The 15599-nt window shown below is 46.0% G+C and overlaps 1 protein-coding gene and 1 non-coding gene across 4 annotated transcripts in view; one reads left to right on the top strand and one right to left on the bottom strand.

The window, feature by feature from the left end:
• Positions 1 to 15599, top strand: part of CUX1 (cut like homeobox 1) — a 365928-nt gene that overhangs the window by 194536 nt on the left and 155793 nt on the right. For all 3 annotated transcript variants that reach the window (XM_049638797.1, XM_049638796.1, XM_049638798.1), the window contains exon 4: positions 273 to 351. In XM_049638797.1, the coding sequence (XP_049494754.1) occupies positions 273 to 351 (79 nt within the window). The remainder of the gene's footprint in view (positions 1 to 272; positions 352 to 15599) is intronic.
• On the bottom strand, positions 14217 to 14318 carry LOC125928686 (U6 spliceosomal RNA). Its single transcript, XR_007459740.1, has one exon. It is a non-coding gene; the product is annotated as a U6 spliceosomal RNA (small nuclear RNA).

Here is a 15599-nt window from a genome sequence, read left to right as displayed (position 1 = left end):
GGCAGTGGGACCGAGGGTCACAAATGGCCACATAATTGCACAGCACCGCTCCTGCCTCGTCCCCCACGCCAACTGGGCCACGTGGATTGTCTCCCTCTCGTGTGTTGGCAGCCGTCTTCCCCGAGAGGAAGGCCCAGCTGTCCGGCACTTTCGTGAACCAATCAGACTTCTGTTTGCCGTGGGAACTCACTAGATGTGTGATGATTTCTAAATGGCCTCTTGACAAATTTTAAGCTCTTTGTTTTTCTTTTCCTTCTTCCATCGCCTTTCAGATTGATGCACTGAGTAAAAGAAGCAAAGAAGCTGAGGCAGCCTTCTTGAACGTCTACAAGAGATTGATCGACGTTCCAGGTAAGCCCCTACGCTCACCCGGCCCACCAGTGGGCGCTGTGTGTTGGCGAGGCGGTGGGTCTCGGGCTCACTCTTCTCAGCTTCTCTAAGGGAATCATACCAGCAATGGCATCTCCCCCAGGAAACAGGGCATTCTGGGACTCTGGCGTCTCCAAAACCCAGACTTTGGTGGGGTACGGACATCAGCTGCATATGTGCTGAAGTTAATCAGATAGCTTCCCTTTGATGCCTTTGTAAATGCAGAGACTCAAATCCGTGGGGCTACCTTTCTCTTTGGTATAAAAGGCTACGCGTTCCCAGAGAAGAACTAGAACCCATGTGTGTGCTACGTAGACATTGTGAACGTTCGCGGTTCTGGGCTGGCCGATTCCGCTTTCAGGAGTGGCCCTAACGGGGCACCTGGAACGCTTCCTCCCTCCCAGGTCATCCAGGGAATCCGCAGCCTCTGGGCAAGTCTCTCACTGAAGGGTTATAGCCAAGGGCAAGGGGTGGCCTGTTGACCACATATGTGGGTTCTTTCCTTTAAAGAAACTAAGGAGTTAAATCTTTAATGATGCTTGCTGGGCATTCAGAGAAGCGATGGCTTTTCATTCCTTATTTTAGAAAAGTGAGGCAGATTTTAGGGCACCTTGAGCCATGGGTCCCATTGGTCCTCTTTTTCTGGGTGTTGCCCTCACCAGGAACTCATGGGGTAGCGATGGCCATGATCACGTGAATCCCAGCTCAGTCCTGGGAAGACTCAGATCAGAAAATTAGGAAAGCAGTTTGAATGTCCTCCTCTTTTGACCAAGAAAGCCCAGTTATCACCACGCTCCCCTCCCCAGCTCCTGGAGTTGCTCACTTGCTCCTAGCAATCCTTTGAACATTGCTGGCATTACTGGAGCCACTTTTAACAAAGCAGAGCAGAAGCACGTCTCCTTGGTGTCTGTACTTGGACTCCAGTTCAGGTTCACCATTGGCTCTGCTGTGCCCTCCGGGAGTGGGGGTTAGTGGAGGCCACACCAAGCTAAAGGTGGCGAAAACATTCTGGACGCTTTGGACAAAGAGGAGGGAGATAGAGATTCTCCTGCCAGGGCCTATTGTGAGGTCTTGGCCACATTCCTTTTCTTCTCTGGACCTCAGCTTCCTCATCTGGAAAATGGAATAAGGTGGGGAACAGCCTAGTGATGAGAATGGTTTTCTTTGAACTTCTCACAGTCTTGGAGCACATCCAGCCCTAGGTTCCAAATTCTAGCCTGTTGATTTTCTGCAAGAGTTTGTATCCCCCTAGGGGTTCCCTGAAGACTCTGGCTGGGGCTCATGGAGAGGCTCCTTCACAGTAACTGGATCATTCGATGCCTTACGCACCCTACATCTCGGGAGTCGGCCGCGTGTTGGGCCTGTTTGCATTTTCTTTTGCAAGTTTTGTGTTGGTGACTTAGTTGAAAGGGGACAGACTTATTTTGTCTTCGCCAGAGACCCAGAGAGCCTTTCACTACTGTTTTCTAAATAATGTACACTCTCTTTCTTACACGTCCATTTGTACCTGAGTTTTCCCTTAGTGAAGTTTCTCAACTGGGCAGTCTATTGGATTTCTCTTTCTGAAATTATTTTCTGTCTTTATTTCCCATAAACCAAGAAGTGATTTTTTATTCTATTCTATTCTATTCTATTCTATTCTATTTTTATTTATTTATTTATTTATTTATTTATTTATTTATTTATTTTCTACCAAAACTCCTCTTTGCCTGAGCAGGACTCATTCAGAGACATAGATAATTTTTACAGAATTTTGATTGTAACGTGGGCATATATTTATATTTTGCTTTTCTTGCTTACTACCGTCCCAGAAGCATTTTTTTTTCCCGTATTGATGATACTCTTCATAATGATCGTTTTTGGCCAGAGAATCCCAGGTTGGCAGTTTCAATTTCAGATGGTAGGAGCAAACGACGTTTGATGTTTTCTGTTAGAGTAAAAGTCCATCGAAGTTCGTCGACCTGCCACGTAGATCCCTTTTGCCCCCCTCCCAGGTATTTCTTCCTTTACAAATGCCACGGCCTGATGGCTCTAACAGGTGCCTTGAGAAGCAGGAATGGAGCTTGGAGCATCCTACCTGTGTGTCGAAGTCTGCTTACTGCTCAGATGAAGTAATCCTGCGGCTGAGGCTTACAGGAAGGGCCTGGTCAATAGCATTGCATTTACTGACAGTCACGCAGTCGCGGGGAGTCAGGGTGTCTTAACTGTCTGTGCGCTTCAGGCTTCGATCCAGCTGAACCCAGAAACATTGGCGGGGCGTGTTGAGTTGTAGTCGCAAGAAACAGCAACTGACACTGTCAGAAAAGTGAAGGACGCTCCTGAGGATAGCGGGATGGGGATTTCGGCCCTGCATCACGTGGCCCAGTTTCAGGAGCCCAGGAAGAGCCGACCAGGTGGCTCCAGGAAGAGGAGGAGCCAAGGTCCCACCGGCCAAGGAGGCTGGCCTGGAAGCCTGACAGAACCACCCCCTGCCCCGCACGGACCCCCTGCCCGAAATCTTACTTGTTTGTGTCTTTTCCTTGTTTCTCACCTGTTGGCTCTATTGGAAGGAAGGCCCCCTGAGTTTAGCTTTGCGTTGTCATTCTATGCCCAGCACCTGGAGCAGAGCCTGGCATATCACAGGTGCAGTATGTTACATGGCCCAAGGGGCCCGTCTTCCGAGAGCCACCAGGGGTCACACCGTTGGCTCCTGAAGCTCAACCTCGTCTCAGTCCTGACTCCTGAGGTTCAGCCTGAATATCCGGTAGCCCCTGCGCATCCCCACTGGGATGATACGGGTACCCCGAAACCACCCACTGCGTCCGGAGCAAAGTGGCTCCTCCTTGCGTTTCCTCTCTCAGCGAGCAGTACCGCCTTCCACCCAGCTGCGCACGCCGGAGCACGGGGTCACCGAGCCCTGGCCATGCTGTCTCCAGAATGTTCTGGATTCCATCCACGTCTCTCCACCCCAGCTTTTGCTCTCCACTGCGTACTTCAGGCCACCCTCCTCGCGTCTACACTGCCTCAAAGCGAGTCTCTGAGCTTGCAAGGAGGGGTTGGTCTTCAGCCTGCAGGCAGGCCAGGCCGATCGCTTACTCCTCCAGATTCACTTGAGACACCATTGCCTGACGTCCCAGGTCCGGCTTAGATGTGCCTCTCTCTCCCACACACACACACCCACCCACTCCCCACGCCCTGTGGGTTGGCCCCCGTTATAGCTACTTGATGCTCTGCTGGTTTCCCTTCTGTCCCTCCTCATTTTCCTAGTGTCTGCCCCAGTGCCTGCCACGTAGCAGAAACTCCCCAAATATTGGTTGAGGGAATAAATGAAAGGGTCAAATTGTTTCTTCAGAACGTTTTCTGAGGTTTTGCGGTCTCTTAATTGTTCACGCTGAACCGTGCTCCCTAGAGCGGCACTCTCACTGAGGGAGAGCACTCTGGCAAGTTCTAACAACCCGGATTGCAAGAGGGCAGAGCGCATCATGCGTTGAGCTGTAGCCATGTGATACCTGTCTGAGCCTCCTTTTGCTTTCGTATCATTCCATACAGATTCACATGCCTGCGTAGACATTTATAAGACCCTTAGCATTCCGGGTTCAGCAGATGGGCACATGCGCCTCTTACGGACTGACGTCCAGAACCCGTGTTTGGTTTCCCAGCCGCCCTGCTGGAAATCCCTGTGCCCACCCCCTCCCCCTCCTGCCCCCCTCTCGTGCAGTGGTGTCACGCAGCTCTGGGGGAGAAGTAACATTGGAGCCCTGGTTCTTCCTTCTTGTTCATCTTCGACATCCCGAATCCCAGATCATGTTATTTCTCTTCCCCAAAGTTCATTCGTGCTAAAGACACGGAATAAACTTTTAAATGTGTAATTGTCCCACGGATTCCACCGAACAGTTAAAATAGTTAGGACCCCCATCTTTGCCTCATTTGCCACCAGACTGTTCCGCATTCTCTGGTCAATTCGGAGAGTATCTTAAGATGCTTTTTATCGGAAATACCCTGCTTACTTCAGCCAGAGCGCTCTCTTTCCGCACTGCTGTGACCTCCCCCGCCCCACCTCCCACTGATTAGTCAGTGGGTCAGCACCTCAAAAGCTGGCCCCTCCCTGTGTCGCAGGAACCATGCTGAGTCCCAGGGGTAGAGCCGGGAGCAAATCGGCCACATGGCTTCCCGTTCTCATGGGCTTCAGAGGGTGCTGGGAATGTGGGCGTTAAAAGTAATCACACACATAGTCATTGTAGCGTGGGTGTGACAACTTTGGAGACAGAGCCCATTGGGCCTGAAGTGTAGATTGGGAAGGACTGGGCAGGGTCCCAGCTTGGCGAGCAAGAGGAGAGGGCAGTAATGTCATCTAAACCAAGACACTGGTTTAGGGGGCGCTGGGTTCACTGGTCAAGGGGGCGCTAATAGTTAACGCCCGAGTAAAGGTCACACACCAGTATGGTCACCCAGCTGCAAAGGCAGGTGGGGGCCTGGTAGGTTACGTGAAGGATTCTGGACTTTGTCTGACCGAGAAACCAAGCATGGCTCGCGAGCATGGAAATGCCACGATCAGATGCGTGTAACAAAAAAGTCATTCCGACTATACGGGTAGGACAGCAGATTACAAAGGTGTCCCGAGGGGATCTGGGGTGTGAGAGATGAGGTCCTTTGGTTTCAGGTGGCAGGAGTGAGATTAGAGGAAATGGACAGATTTCACCTGCATGTAGGAGGTACGGTGGATGGTTGAGGAAGGCCACCAGGGCAGTCCTCGCCTGGACACGGTGAGCGCGGTGTGATTTCCTTCAGGACGTGTTTCCGTGGTTCCCTCTGGTGTATTACTTAAAAGGAGGACCAACAGACAAGTTCGGAGGATTAATCTCTCTTCCTGGTTCTCTTATCGTCTCTGATCGTTGTCCTAATTGAAAGCGGCCTTTGGCTTTATCGTCAATGTCATGGCAGTAGGAGAGCAGATTTACATTTTGATTCATAAATAAGTTAGGATTTTACTGCGTCAGTCTAGATGGCTTCATCTGTCAATTTTGTCACAGACGGATTTTTATATCCTCATGTTTATGGTGAGCAGATAGGGGTAGCTTACACTTGGACACAGCTAAGATCTTTTTATTTTAATACACCTCTGATTGAGATTCGTATTTATATTTATTACTTGCTGATGATTAGCCATGCGGAGAAGAGCTTCATGGTAGCCATCTGCCAACAACATGACTTGGTAAGGACACCTGGGCAAGGCCCCCCCAGATGGGGAGTCCCTCTGCGGCCGGCTCCCTCCGGAGCCTTGCGTCCTTCTGCATGGGGATCTGTGGGTGAGGGCCAAGTTCAGTGAATATCCGTCAACAACAATGACCCCGAGCGTGCGCAGAGAGGTTCAAGGTGTGCTGTGTGAGAAGTCCCAAAACACGTTCCCTCGGCCAGCACCTCCTGGCTGTCTGCTGTGTGCCTGCCCGGTGCATGCACCCGACATACAAATGTAGTCGAGGCTTGGCCCTTCCTGGGTGGCTCCTTTTCGAGCAGCGGGGGACCATACAGCCTTTGAGAAAACACTCCCATAGTGAAACTGGCAGCGTCCATCCCTAACTGTAGTGAATGGAGAAAGAAGTTTCTCTTAAAGGAGGATCCTCTCAGACAGCTGGAAATATTCTGGAATGACCACCTCAAAGCTCTGAGATAGCTGGCATGTTACTGTACTCTGAGAAAAATTATGATGATACGCGTAATCTGCCAGAAATTTACTTCGCCTGAGCGACTTGCTCTTGCTTCTTGATACTCTTCAGATTTTTTTTTTTTAACAATGAGCATGTATTTATCCCGGCAACGGGGTGGGGGGGGTGGAGTCTGGGGGGGAAGCATAAATCAGGAAAATAGTCACGATCTTAGTTTGTGAATAGCCCTTATTAATGGATCACAGATAAGAACTTAAGCCCTTGTCAGTTGAGTATCTGTGAGACACTTCTCAATTGGTGGCGAGCACAACTGTGACTCTTCTGTCTCAGAAGCACCTCGGACATTTTTTCGGTTTGTTTTCTAAGTTGAGAAAGGAGAAAAAGACAGAGTGGGAGGAGCTCCCGCCTGTGCCTCCCAAGGCTTTGGGTGCCGGTGCATCGGGAGAGCCTCCCCGCAAAAGCTCGCATCGCCTTCTTGCCTTCATCTGTGGCCAGCCCGACAGGGAATCATCTTTCACTCCTTGCTAAGATGTGGTCTGGGTCCTCCAGACACAAACCCTTCAAACACAAAGGCAGTGCCTGGAAGGGTTTATTTTAAGATTTAAATCTTAGGAAGCACATTACCAGTGGTATAAAATATTCATTGACTCATGACACGCCGCTAGAACTCCATGTTTCATGACTGCCCGCTCTCACTTTGTTTCCGCGGAATCACTGGCCTGCAGGTGTAAGTTGAGGCGGTAGTTTGCAGAAGTCTTGGAAGAGAGCTAGCCGGAGAGAGAACCCATCGAAATGCCTCCAAGGGGCTCCTCCGGGAGGTTTTCATTTGCCCTCGGGGAATACCTGCGCCGGTGTAAATATCCCCGCCTCCCCGCCTGCCCAGCGTTTGAGGATCTAGAAATAAAGGAGTGCGTCATCCTTTTTAAGAACTGCTTTGTAATGCTCCTGCATAAGAAGACAGTACTAATCTGGTCATCTGGGCCCATCACGCTGGTTCCAAGTGAGGACACCACACCGTCAGTTAACATTGAAAAATACTGTTACTTCCGTTCTCCTTTCCCTGCCTGTCCCCCCGACTCGAGGATCCCAATTGCAAGACTGCTGGAAAAAAAGAGGTGAGATCTTAGGATTTAGTTGGAAACACCCCTGGCTTCTCATATCAAGCTTTAAAAGGACGTGCCACTTGGTGGCATTTTTTAAGACCTTACAGATGTGGCCGCTCCAGCCTGATCCTGTGAGGCTGCTCCAGTCCGTGTATTCTAGGTCTCCTGGTGTTGGCAGCCCAGCCGGTGCCCAGGCCCCTCCGGAGAGAACTCTGTAACCTCAGGGTCCCCTTTGCACATTTTCAGTTTACCTTCATAAGACATTTTCATTCACACGCAAGAATCAGCCACCAGCACCCTAACAGGCCAGAGGACGAACTAGGGCTGCAGCCAAGATATGAAGCCTGTGGGTTGCAGATGCCTCCTGTCTCCCCTCTGGGTGCAGGGCCAGAGCTGGTCCCGAAGCAGCCTGGGGACCAGAGGACGAGGGACAGTTCCGCTCTGCCCAGCACAGGTGACTGTAAACCAGACAGGGTGGAGATTCTCTGCCCTCCCTGGCCAGCCTCAAACAAACGTGGGGCCTGACGAGCCTCACCATCGTAGGTCTGCGAGCTGAGGAATCGGCTACATTTTAAAGAAAGGCGAACGTGACAAGATGGGCGTCGGAGTGCCGGCCGCCACTTCTGCACGCTGTCCTCCTCTCCTGGGCTGTCCCTGCCCGTTCCTTTCCCGGTCCCTCGTCCCCGTGCGGGACCTCGCGAGCCGGGACTTGGGGATCCTGGGTTCCCTGGCGTGGGGAGGTGTGGCGCCTCTTCCCCCCTTAGCCGTAGCCGGGGTGGTCCTGGCACACTTCATATCTAGACAGCTTTTCATCAGTTGCTCATCAGCATGCTAATTGCTGTATGACTAATTATGCCCTGAATTCCAGTTGATTTTCTTAATGAGACAGCTGGGTTAATTATGTAATCGTATGATTACATTAGCCTAGAGTGCCCCGGCGAAAAGTAGCGTCTGCCACGCTGTGATGTCATCGCAGGGATGGCACTCACAGGGGCACATTCGCCCTCCGATGGTGGCGGGGGGCCCCGTCGCCCGCAGAGCTCTCTGCGCAGACGTGGGCTTGGATTTAGCAAGGTCGTTCTTTCCAGCCCTCGCGGTGTAGGTGGAGAAGCAGCTCGCCACCAGCCTGTCCACACCCTTCCCGGCGCACCTCCGCCCCAGCCAATCGGCCCCAGCCAATCGGCCCCAGCCAATCGGAAGCCCTGCTTCCCAGCCTCTGCTCTCCATGAAGTCCCGTGGCATCCTCCTCCCTCCAGAAGTTCCCTGCACCAAGACTGCCACGTTTTATGGGAGGGCCAGTGCCTCTTTTATGGTGACTCCGAGAACTCAAAAGGAGAGGAAGACCAGGGAAGTCAGTTTACGCAAAGCGTAAGGAGCATAGACCGGCCCAGCCTCATCGCCCTCTTCCCCCATACGGGTACTATTCATACTGTCTTTCCACCCTGATCTCCGCACCCCTCCTGGTGCGCGAGAAAATACACGTGATCAGAGGAGGGGGACGTCTTCAGCCACTGGCCACCTCTCTAAGACTCTGAGAGTCGGTAATGCCTGCTGACCACCCCCGGCCCCCGACCACCTGCGACCCTCCCCCAGCGTCACGGCTGCCTCTCTTCCTGGCCAGGCTCTGAATGGGGGGACAGATCCCAGTCTCTGCTTAGCCTTTTTCTTTTCACCATTTACATTCTCTCCCTAAGTGACTTTTTTTTTTTTTAAGTTTGTTTATTTATTTTGAGAGCGAGAGAGAGATCATGAGCAGGGGAGGGGCAGAGAGAGAGGGAAAAAATCCAAAGCAGGCTCTGTGCCGTTAGCCCAGAGCTCGATGCGGGGCTTGATCTCATGAACCATGAGCTGAAATCAAGAGTTCTGACGCTCAACCTGACTGAACCACCCAGGTGCCCCTCCCTAAGGGACTTCCAATGTGTGTTATGCACCCAAATTCCACCAGTTGATTCCCTGCCCCTCCCCCCCCCCCAACCTTCCGAGGACGGGAAAGAGCATCACCCAGGGAGTCAGCCTGGAATCCTTTCTTTCCCTCACGCCTGTAGCCAGTCCATCAGTAAGTCCTGCCGACCCGGCCTCCAGAGGGCATCCCAAATTCGGCCTGATGCACATCAGCCGTCCCCACCCTCATCCAGGCCACTGTGACCTCTCCTGTCTCTTTGCTCCCCCTTCTCCTGTCCAGCACAGCAGCCAGACAGGTCTAAGTCAGTGGTGCCCAAACCGCTTTTGTTCATGTACCCCAAATCCTGAATTCATACCCCCAACGTATGCTTATGTATGTACTTGTTTAAATGATAACACACGTGTAATTACAGAAACGTATTAAATACACTGTAAGACATATGCTAAAAATGGAATTAGAAGGATGTGGTGAAGAGTAAAAGCAACTTCACATTTGTATTTTATCAGCAGTACATAAAACTTTGCTCTCATGAAAAAAATCATACTTCAAAGTCAACTTGATGGAGGCATGATTTGCATATGATAAAACGCACCCGTTTTATGTATATAATTTGATAGCGTGGCCACCCTCAGAGCCTGGATATGGATCATATCCATCGCCTCAAAAGTTCCCTGATGATCTCAGACCCCAACAACCGCTGATCTGCTTTCTGTCGCTTTCGATGAGATTGGCCATTTCTGGCATTTCGCATAAAGGGTGTCTTTGGGTATGTTCTCTGATGTGTCTGGCTTCCTCCCCTCAGCATGGTATGCTGGGGATTCATCTGTGTCGTTCGTCTATCACAGTCCTTTCCTTGTCATTGCGGAATGGTGTTCCACTCTATGGGATAGTACAACGTGCTTATGCATCCGTCTGCTGACGGACATTCAGGTTGTTTCCAGCGTGGGGCTGTTGTATTTGGCCCGCTATAAGCACTCATGTACATTTCATTTATTTATGATTTATTTTGAGAGAGAGGACGCATGCACGCATATGTCGAGGAGCAACAGAGAGACAGGAGGACAGAATCCCAAGCAGGCTCCGCACTATCAGAGCCCGACGTGGGGCTTGAACCCTCGAACCACGAGCGAGATCATGACCTGAGCCGGAATCAAGAGTCGGATGCTTACCCAACTGAGCCACCCAGGCTCCCCTGGACATACATTTTAAACGGGCTAGAATTTAGGGCTAGAATTGCTCGGACCTAGGGCAGGTTGTGGTTAGCTTGATAAGAAACTGCCAAACTGTCCTTTTCCAAGTAGCAGTGTCGTTTTATCCCCAGTGAGAAACCAGAAGGAGTTGCATTTGTTCCATGTTCCCTCCATCAGTTGTTCCTTTCAGTCTCTTCGACTTTCCACATGGCGTGTTTTGTTGCGATTTTAATTAGCATTTTCCTGACGACTGATGATGCTATTTTTTCATGTGCCTTTTGGTCATTCTCAGATCTTCACTAGGGTTTAAAATCTTTTGCCCGTAAAAAAAAAAAAAAAAAAAGGAATGTCGTACTGAGTTGTAAATGTTTAACATATTCTAGATACAAGTCCTTTCTCAAATATATGCACTGCAAATGTTTTTTCCCCATATGAGGATAAGGTTTTATTTTAATAAAGTCCAGGTTCTTATTTGTTGGTTGTTCCTTTTTATGTTCTGAGGAGTCACTGCTTTAGTTATAATTTTCTTCTCTTGTGTTTTTTGAGTGAAGTGGTATGATTTTATCTTTTACCTCTAGGCCTGTAAACATTTTGAGTTAACTTTCATGTATGGTGTGAGGTTGGGCCAAGTTTCATTGAACATTAATGGACGCTATGTGTGAGATATTTTTCTGGAGCCTCTATTTTACTCCATTGATCTGTGTATCTTTCCTTATGTTAATGTCACACTATCTTGGTTACTGTAGTTTATCAGTCTTAAAATTAATATAAGTCCTTTATCTTTGGTCTTCTTTTTAAAAGTTGTTTTGGCTAGGTGAATTTCAGTATAAATTATAGATTTAATTTGTCAATTTTTACAAACGTGTTTCCAAGGACTTTTATCAGGGTTCCACTGTATCTGTCGATAATCTGAGGAAAATTGATAACTTACCCCTATTGAAATCTTTCAGTTCAAGCATGGTTTATTTATTTAGGTCTTCTGTAATGTCCCTCACCAATAGTTTATAGTTTTCAACATACTAACCTGGCACATACCTTGTCCAGCATATCCCCAAGTTGGTCATGTTTTTGGATGATATAGTAAATAGGATTTTCTTCATAATCTTCTTTTCCAGTTGTCATTTTTATATAGAAATGCAGTTAATTTTTAGCAGTGCCTGGGTGGCTCAATTGGTTGAGCATCCCGCTCTTAATTTCAGCTCAGGTCATGATCTCCCAGTTCATGGGATCGAGCCCAATGCTGGAATCTACGCTGACAGCACAGAGCCTGCTTGGGATTCATTCACTCATTCATTCATCTCCTCTCTCTCTCTCTCTCTCTCTCTCTCTCTCTCTGACCCTTCCCCCCGCTCATCTCTTTATTTCAAAAATAAATAAACTTTTTTTAATGCAGTTAATTTTTATATAATAATACTGTGTCCGTGGCTTTTTCAAACTCACTTATTCTCGAAGGTTTTTTTTGTAGATTCCTTAGGACATTCCATCCTGAAGAGATTGTGTGCTTTGTAGTTGTTGGGCAACATGTTCCATAAATATCAGTTAGGTCAAATCGGTTGACAGTGTTAACTGAAGTTTTCTGTATCCACATTGGTTTCCAATCTGTAATATCAAATATTTCTTTTTCTTGCTTCCCCACCCCCCCCCCCCGCCTTTTTTTTTTTCTTTTGGACTGGCTAGGACCTCAAGTATGACAGTGAACAGAAGTGGAGAAAGCAGACATATCACATTGGTCCCAACTTGATGGAAAAGCATTCAGTCTTTCACCATTAAGTATGATATTAACTGTGAGGGGGGGGGGGTTGTAGACTCTTTTTATAAGGTTGAGAAAATGCCCTTCTGTTCCTAGTTTGCTGAGAGTTTTTGTCATGAGTGAATATTGAATTTTGTCAGATTTTTTCCTGCATCTGTTGAGATGATCATATGATTTTTCTCCTTTGTTCTCTTAATATGGTGAAATCATTTGATTCATTGCTTAATGTTAATCCAGCCTAATATTCATAGGATAAATCTTAACTTTGTTATGAATTAGCTGGATTCAGTTTGCTAATATTTTATTAAGGACTTTCGCACTTAAGTTCATAAGGAATATAGGACTCTAGTTTTTTTGCTTGTTTGGTTGTTTTTTGTTTTTGGTTTTTTTTTCCTTTTAAACTCTTTATTGAGTTTTGGTATCAAGATAATGCTGGTCTTACAAAATGAATTGAGAAGTGCTGCCTCTTCCCCTATTTGCTGAAAGGGTTTATGGAAGATATCTATTATTCTTCCCTAAAACTTCTCTAGTTTACCAGTGAATCTGTCTGTGCCTGGGGTTTTCTTTGGTGCAAGGTTTTTCATTACAAATTTAACATCTTTAAAATTTTTTTTTTAACGTTTTTATTTATTTTTGAGCCAGAGAGAGACACAGCATGAACGGGGGAGGGGCAGAGAGAGAGGGAGACACAGAATCGGAAGCAGCCTCCAGGCTCTGAGCCATCAGCCCAGAGCCCGACGTGGGGCTTGAACTCGCGGACCGCGAGATCGTGACCTGAGCTGAAGTCAGACGCTCAACCGACTGAGCCACCCAGGCGCCCCACAAATTTAACATCTTTAACATTTATATGACTATTAAGATTTTTTATTTCCTCTTGGGTCTGTTTTGGTAATTTTTCAAGAAATGGTTCATTTCATGTAAATTATCCAGTTTATTGGTGTAATGCTATTCATAATATTTTGTTATCTTTCAAATATCTGTTGGATGTGTAGTGATGCCCCCTTTTTCATTCCTGATCTTAGAATTTGTAGATTCTCTCTTTTTTCCGTTTGATCATTCTGGCTAGAGTCTTCTCAATTATAGTGATTATTTTCTTAAGAACCAGTTTTTGCTTGCCTTACTTTTTCTCCTCCCCACCCCCATTTAAGTTTTATTACTCTCTGTTCTTATTATTTACTAATTCCTACTTACTTTGGGTTATATCCACTCGTCTTTATCAGCTTTCTTAAAGTGGTGTTGAGGGGTTAGATCATTGATTTATCCCATTGTGGTTGCAAGACCTGCATTGCATGATTTCTGTTCCTTTAAATTTATCAAGACTTATTTTATGATCTAGTATATGTTCTGTCCCTATGAGTGTGTGCACTTGAAGAGAATGAATATTCTGTAGTTTTTGAGTGGAGTGTTCTATAAATGGTAATCAGGTCAGGTTGGTTGGATAGTGTTGTTCAAGCATTTTGTATCCATACTGATTTTGTATCTAGTTGTCCTGTTAGTGAGAACAGAGGTTTGAAACCTTCATTAATGTGCATTTTTTTTCTCCTTTCAGTTCTTTCAATTTTTGATTCATGCTTTTGAAGCTTTGTTTTGGGGTGTGTATATCTTTAGGATTGTGATAGCTTGTCAGTGATTCAGTTCTCTAAGTTTTGCACAGTGGTTTTCTTTATCCCTAGTAATATTTCATGTCCTAAAATTTCCTTTGATTTTAATTTAGGCACTCCAGTTTTCTTTTGATTAGTGTTTTCATATTATATCTTTTTCTGCCCTTTTCCTATTAACCTATTTTTGTTATTATGTTTAACTTGCATTTCTTGTAAACAGCTATGCCTTCCTTTATTATCTAGTCCAATAATCTTCTTTTTAAGTGGAATGTTAGATCTTTTACATTTGATGCAATTATAGGTAAAGTTGGGTTTAAATCTTCCATCTCACTGTTTTCTACTTGTGTTACGTGTTTTTGTTATATTTTTCTACTTTCATTTGATTATTTTTATGATCTTATTTTGTCTCCCCAATTGTCTTATTACCTATAACTCTTTGTCTTATTTTCTTAGTGCTTACTTAGGCTTTACAGTCAGCATCTTTAATTTATTACACTGTACCTTCAAAGAATATTATACTATTTTACATACAGTGTAAGAATCTTCTAGTACACGTATTTTCTCCCTCCAGTCCTTTGTGTATCACTATTCATTTTACTTCTACATTGGTTATAACCCTACAATACGGTGTTACTATTTTTTCTTTTTTTTCACGTTAAAAAAATATGGAACATTCGTGAATTTGTGGGTCATCCTTGCATGGAGGCCATGTGATCTTCTCTGTATCATTCCATGTGCTGTCAAACCGAGCGTTACTGTTTTTGCTTTTAAATAGTCTTTTCAGGAAATTAAAAATGAAAAAAGTAGTATTTTATTTTCACCTACATAATTATAATTTCTGGTGTTGTTTATTCCTTTGTGCACATCCAGGTTTCCATCTGGCACCATTTTCTTTCATTTTTCTTATAGTATAGGCACACTGACAGTGAATTCTGCCACCTTTTGTTCATTTAAAATAGTGGGGGGAGGGAAAAACCTCTACCTTACATTTCTGAAAGGTATTTTTGTTGGGTATAAAACTGTATGTTGGCAAATTTGGGTTTTGTTTTTTTTCTCTCAGGACTGACCCACTTTATTTCTGACAGGACGTCTCCAGTTAGTTGTATCTTTCTTCCCCTGTATAGAATGAGTCTTCTTTTCTCTGGCTTTTAAGATTGCCTTTTTATTCTTCTTTCCAGCAGTTTGATCATGTTTATTGGTGTTCTGTGTTTATCATGTTTGTAGTTTGTTGAGTTTCTTGGAGTTTTGGCTTTATAACTTTTACCAGATTTGGAAAATTTCACCACTATTTCTTCAAATACACCTGCTGCTCCTCTCTAGGACAGGTATGTTAGATTACCTGATACCATTCCACAGGTTGCTGAGGTTTTAATAACTATTTTTTCAGTCTTTTCTTCATGTTTCTGTTCAGACAGTTTCTATGATCTTGTCTTTGAATTTACTAATCTTTTTTTTCTTTTGCAGTGTCTAACCCAGTGTTAAGCCAAGTCTAGGGAATTTTTTCATTTCTGATGTTGTATTTCAAGCTCTAGAATTCCATTCTCTTCTTTGTATCTTCCATTTCTCTCCTTAGTGTGTTCTTATTTTTCTTTAAATCCTCAAGCAGACTTATAATAGCTGTTTTAGTTTTTGTCAACAAATCCCATTATCTCTTGTCATTTCTGGTTCTGTTTTTATTAGCTGATCTCTCCCCTCCCCCATATTATCCTGCCTCTTTGCGTTTTTTGCAGAAATTTTTAATGGTTGAGACATTTTTGTAAAGGATGTTGTCTTTGCCCACAAGTTTATTTTTTTTTTTTTTATGTTTATTTACTTGTGAGAGAGAGAGGGACAGAGCACTCGTGCTCTGTCAGAGCACGAATCCAAAGACACAGAATCCAAAACAGGATCCAGGCTCTGAGCTGTCAGCACAGAGCCCGACGCGGGGCTCGAACCCACGAGTTGTGAGATCATGACCTGAGCCGAAGTCAGATGCTTAACCAACTGAGCCACCCAGGCACCCCTGAATAAGTTTAGACGATGATGAGAATGTTTCCAAATA

The sequence above is a fragment of the Panthera uncia genome, chromosome E3 (genome assembly GCF_023721935.1).
Source record: "Panthera uncia isolate 11264 chromosome E3, Puncia_PCG_1.0, whole genome shotgun sequence".
Taxonomy (NCBI): domain Eukaryota; kingdom Metazoa; phylum Chordata; class Mammalia; order Carnivora; family Felidae; genus Panthera; species Panthera uncia.
The sequence above is the reverse complement of the archived record's forward strand: the minus strand, read 5'-3'. Positions and strand labels throughout refer to the sequence as shown.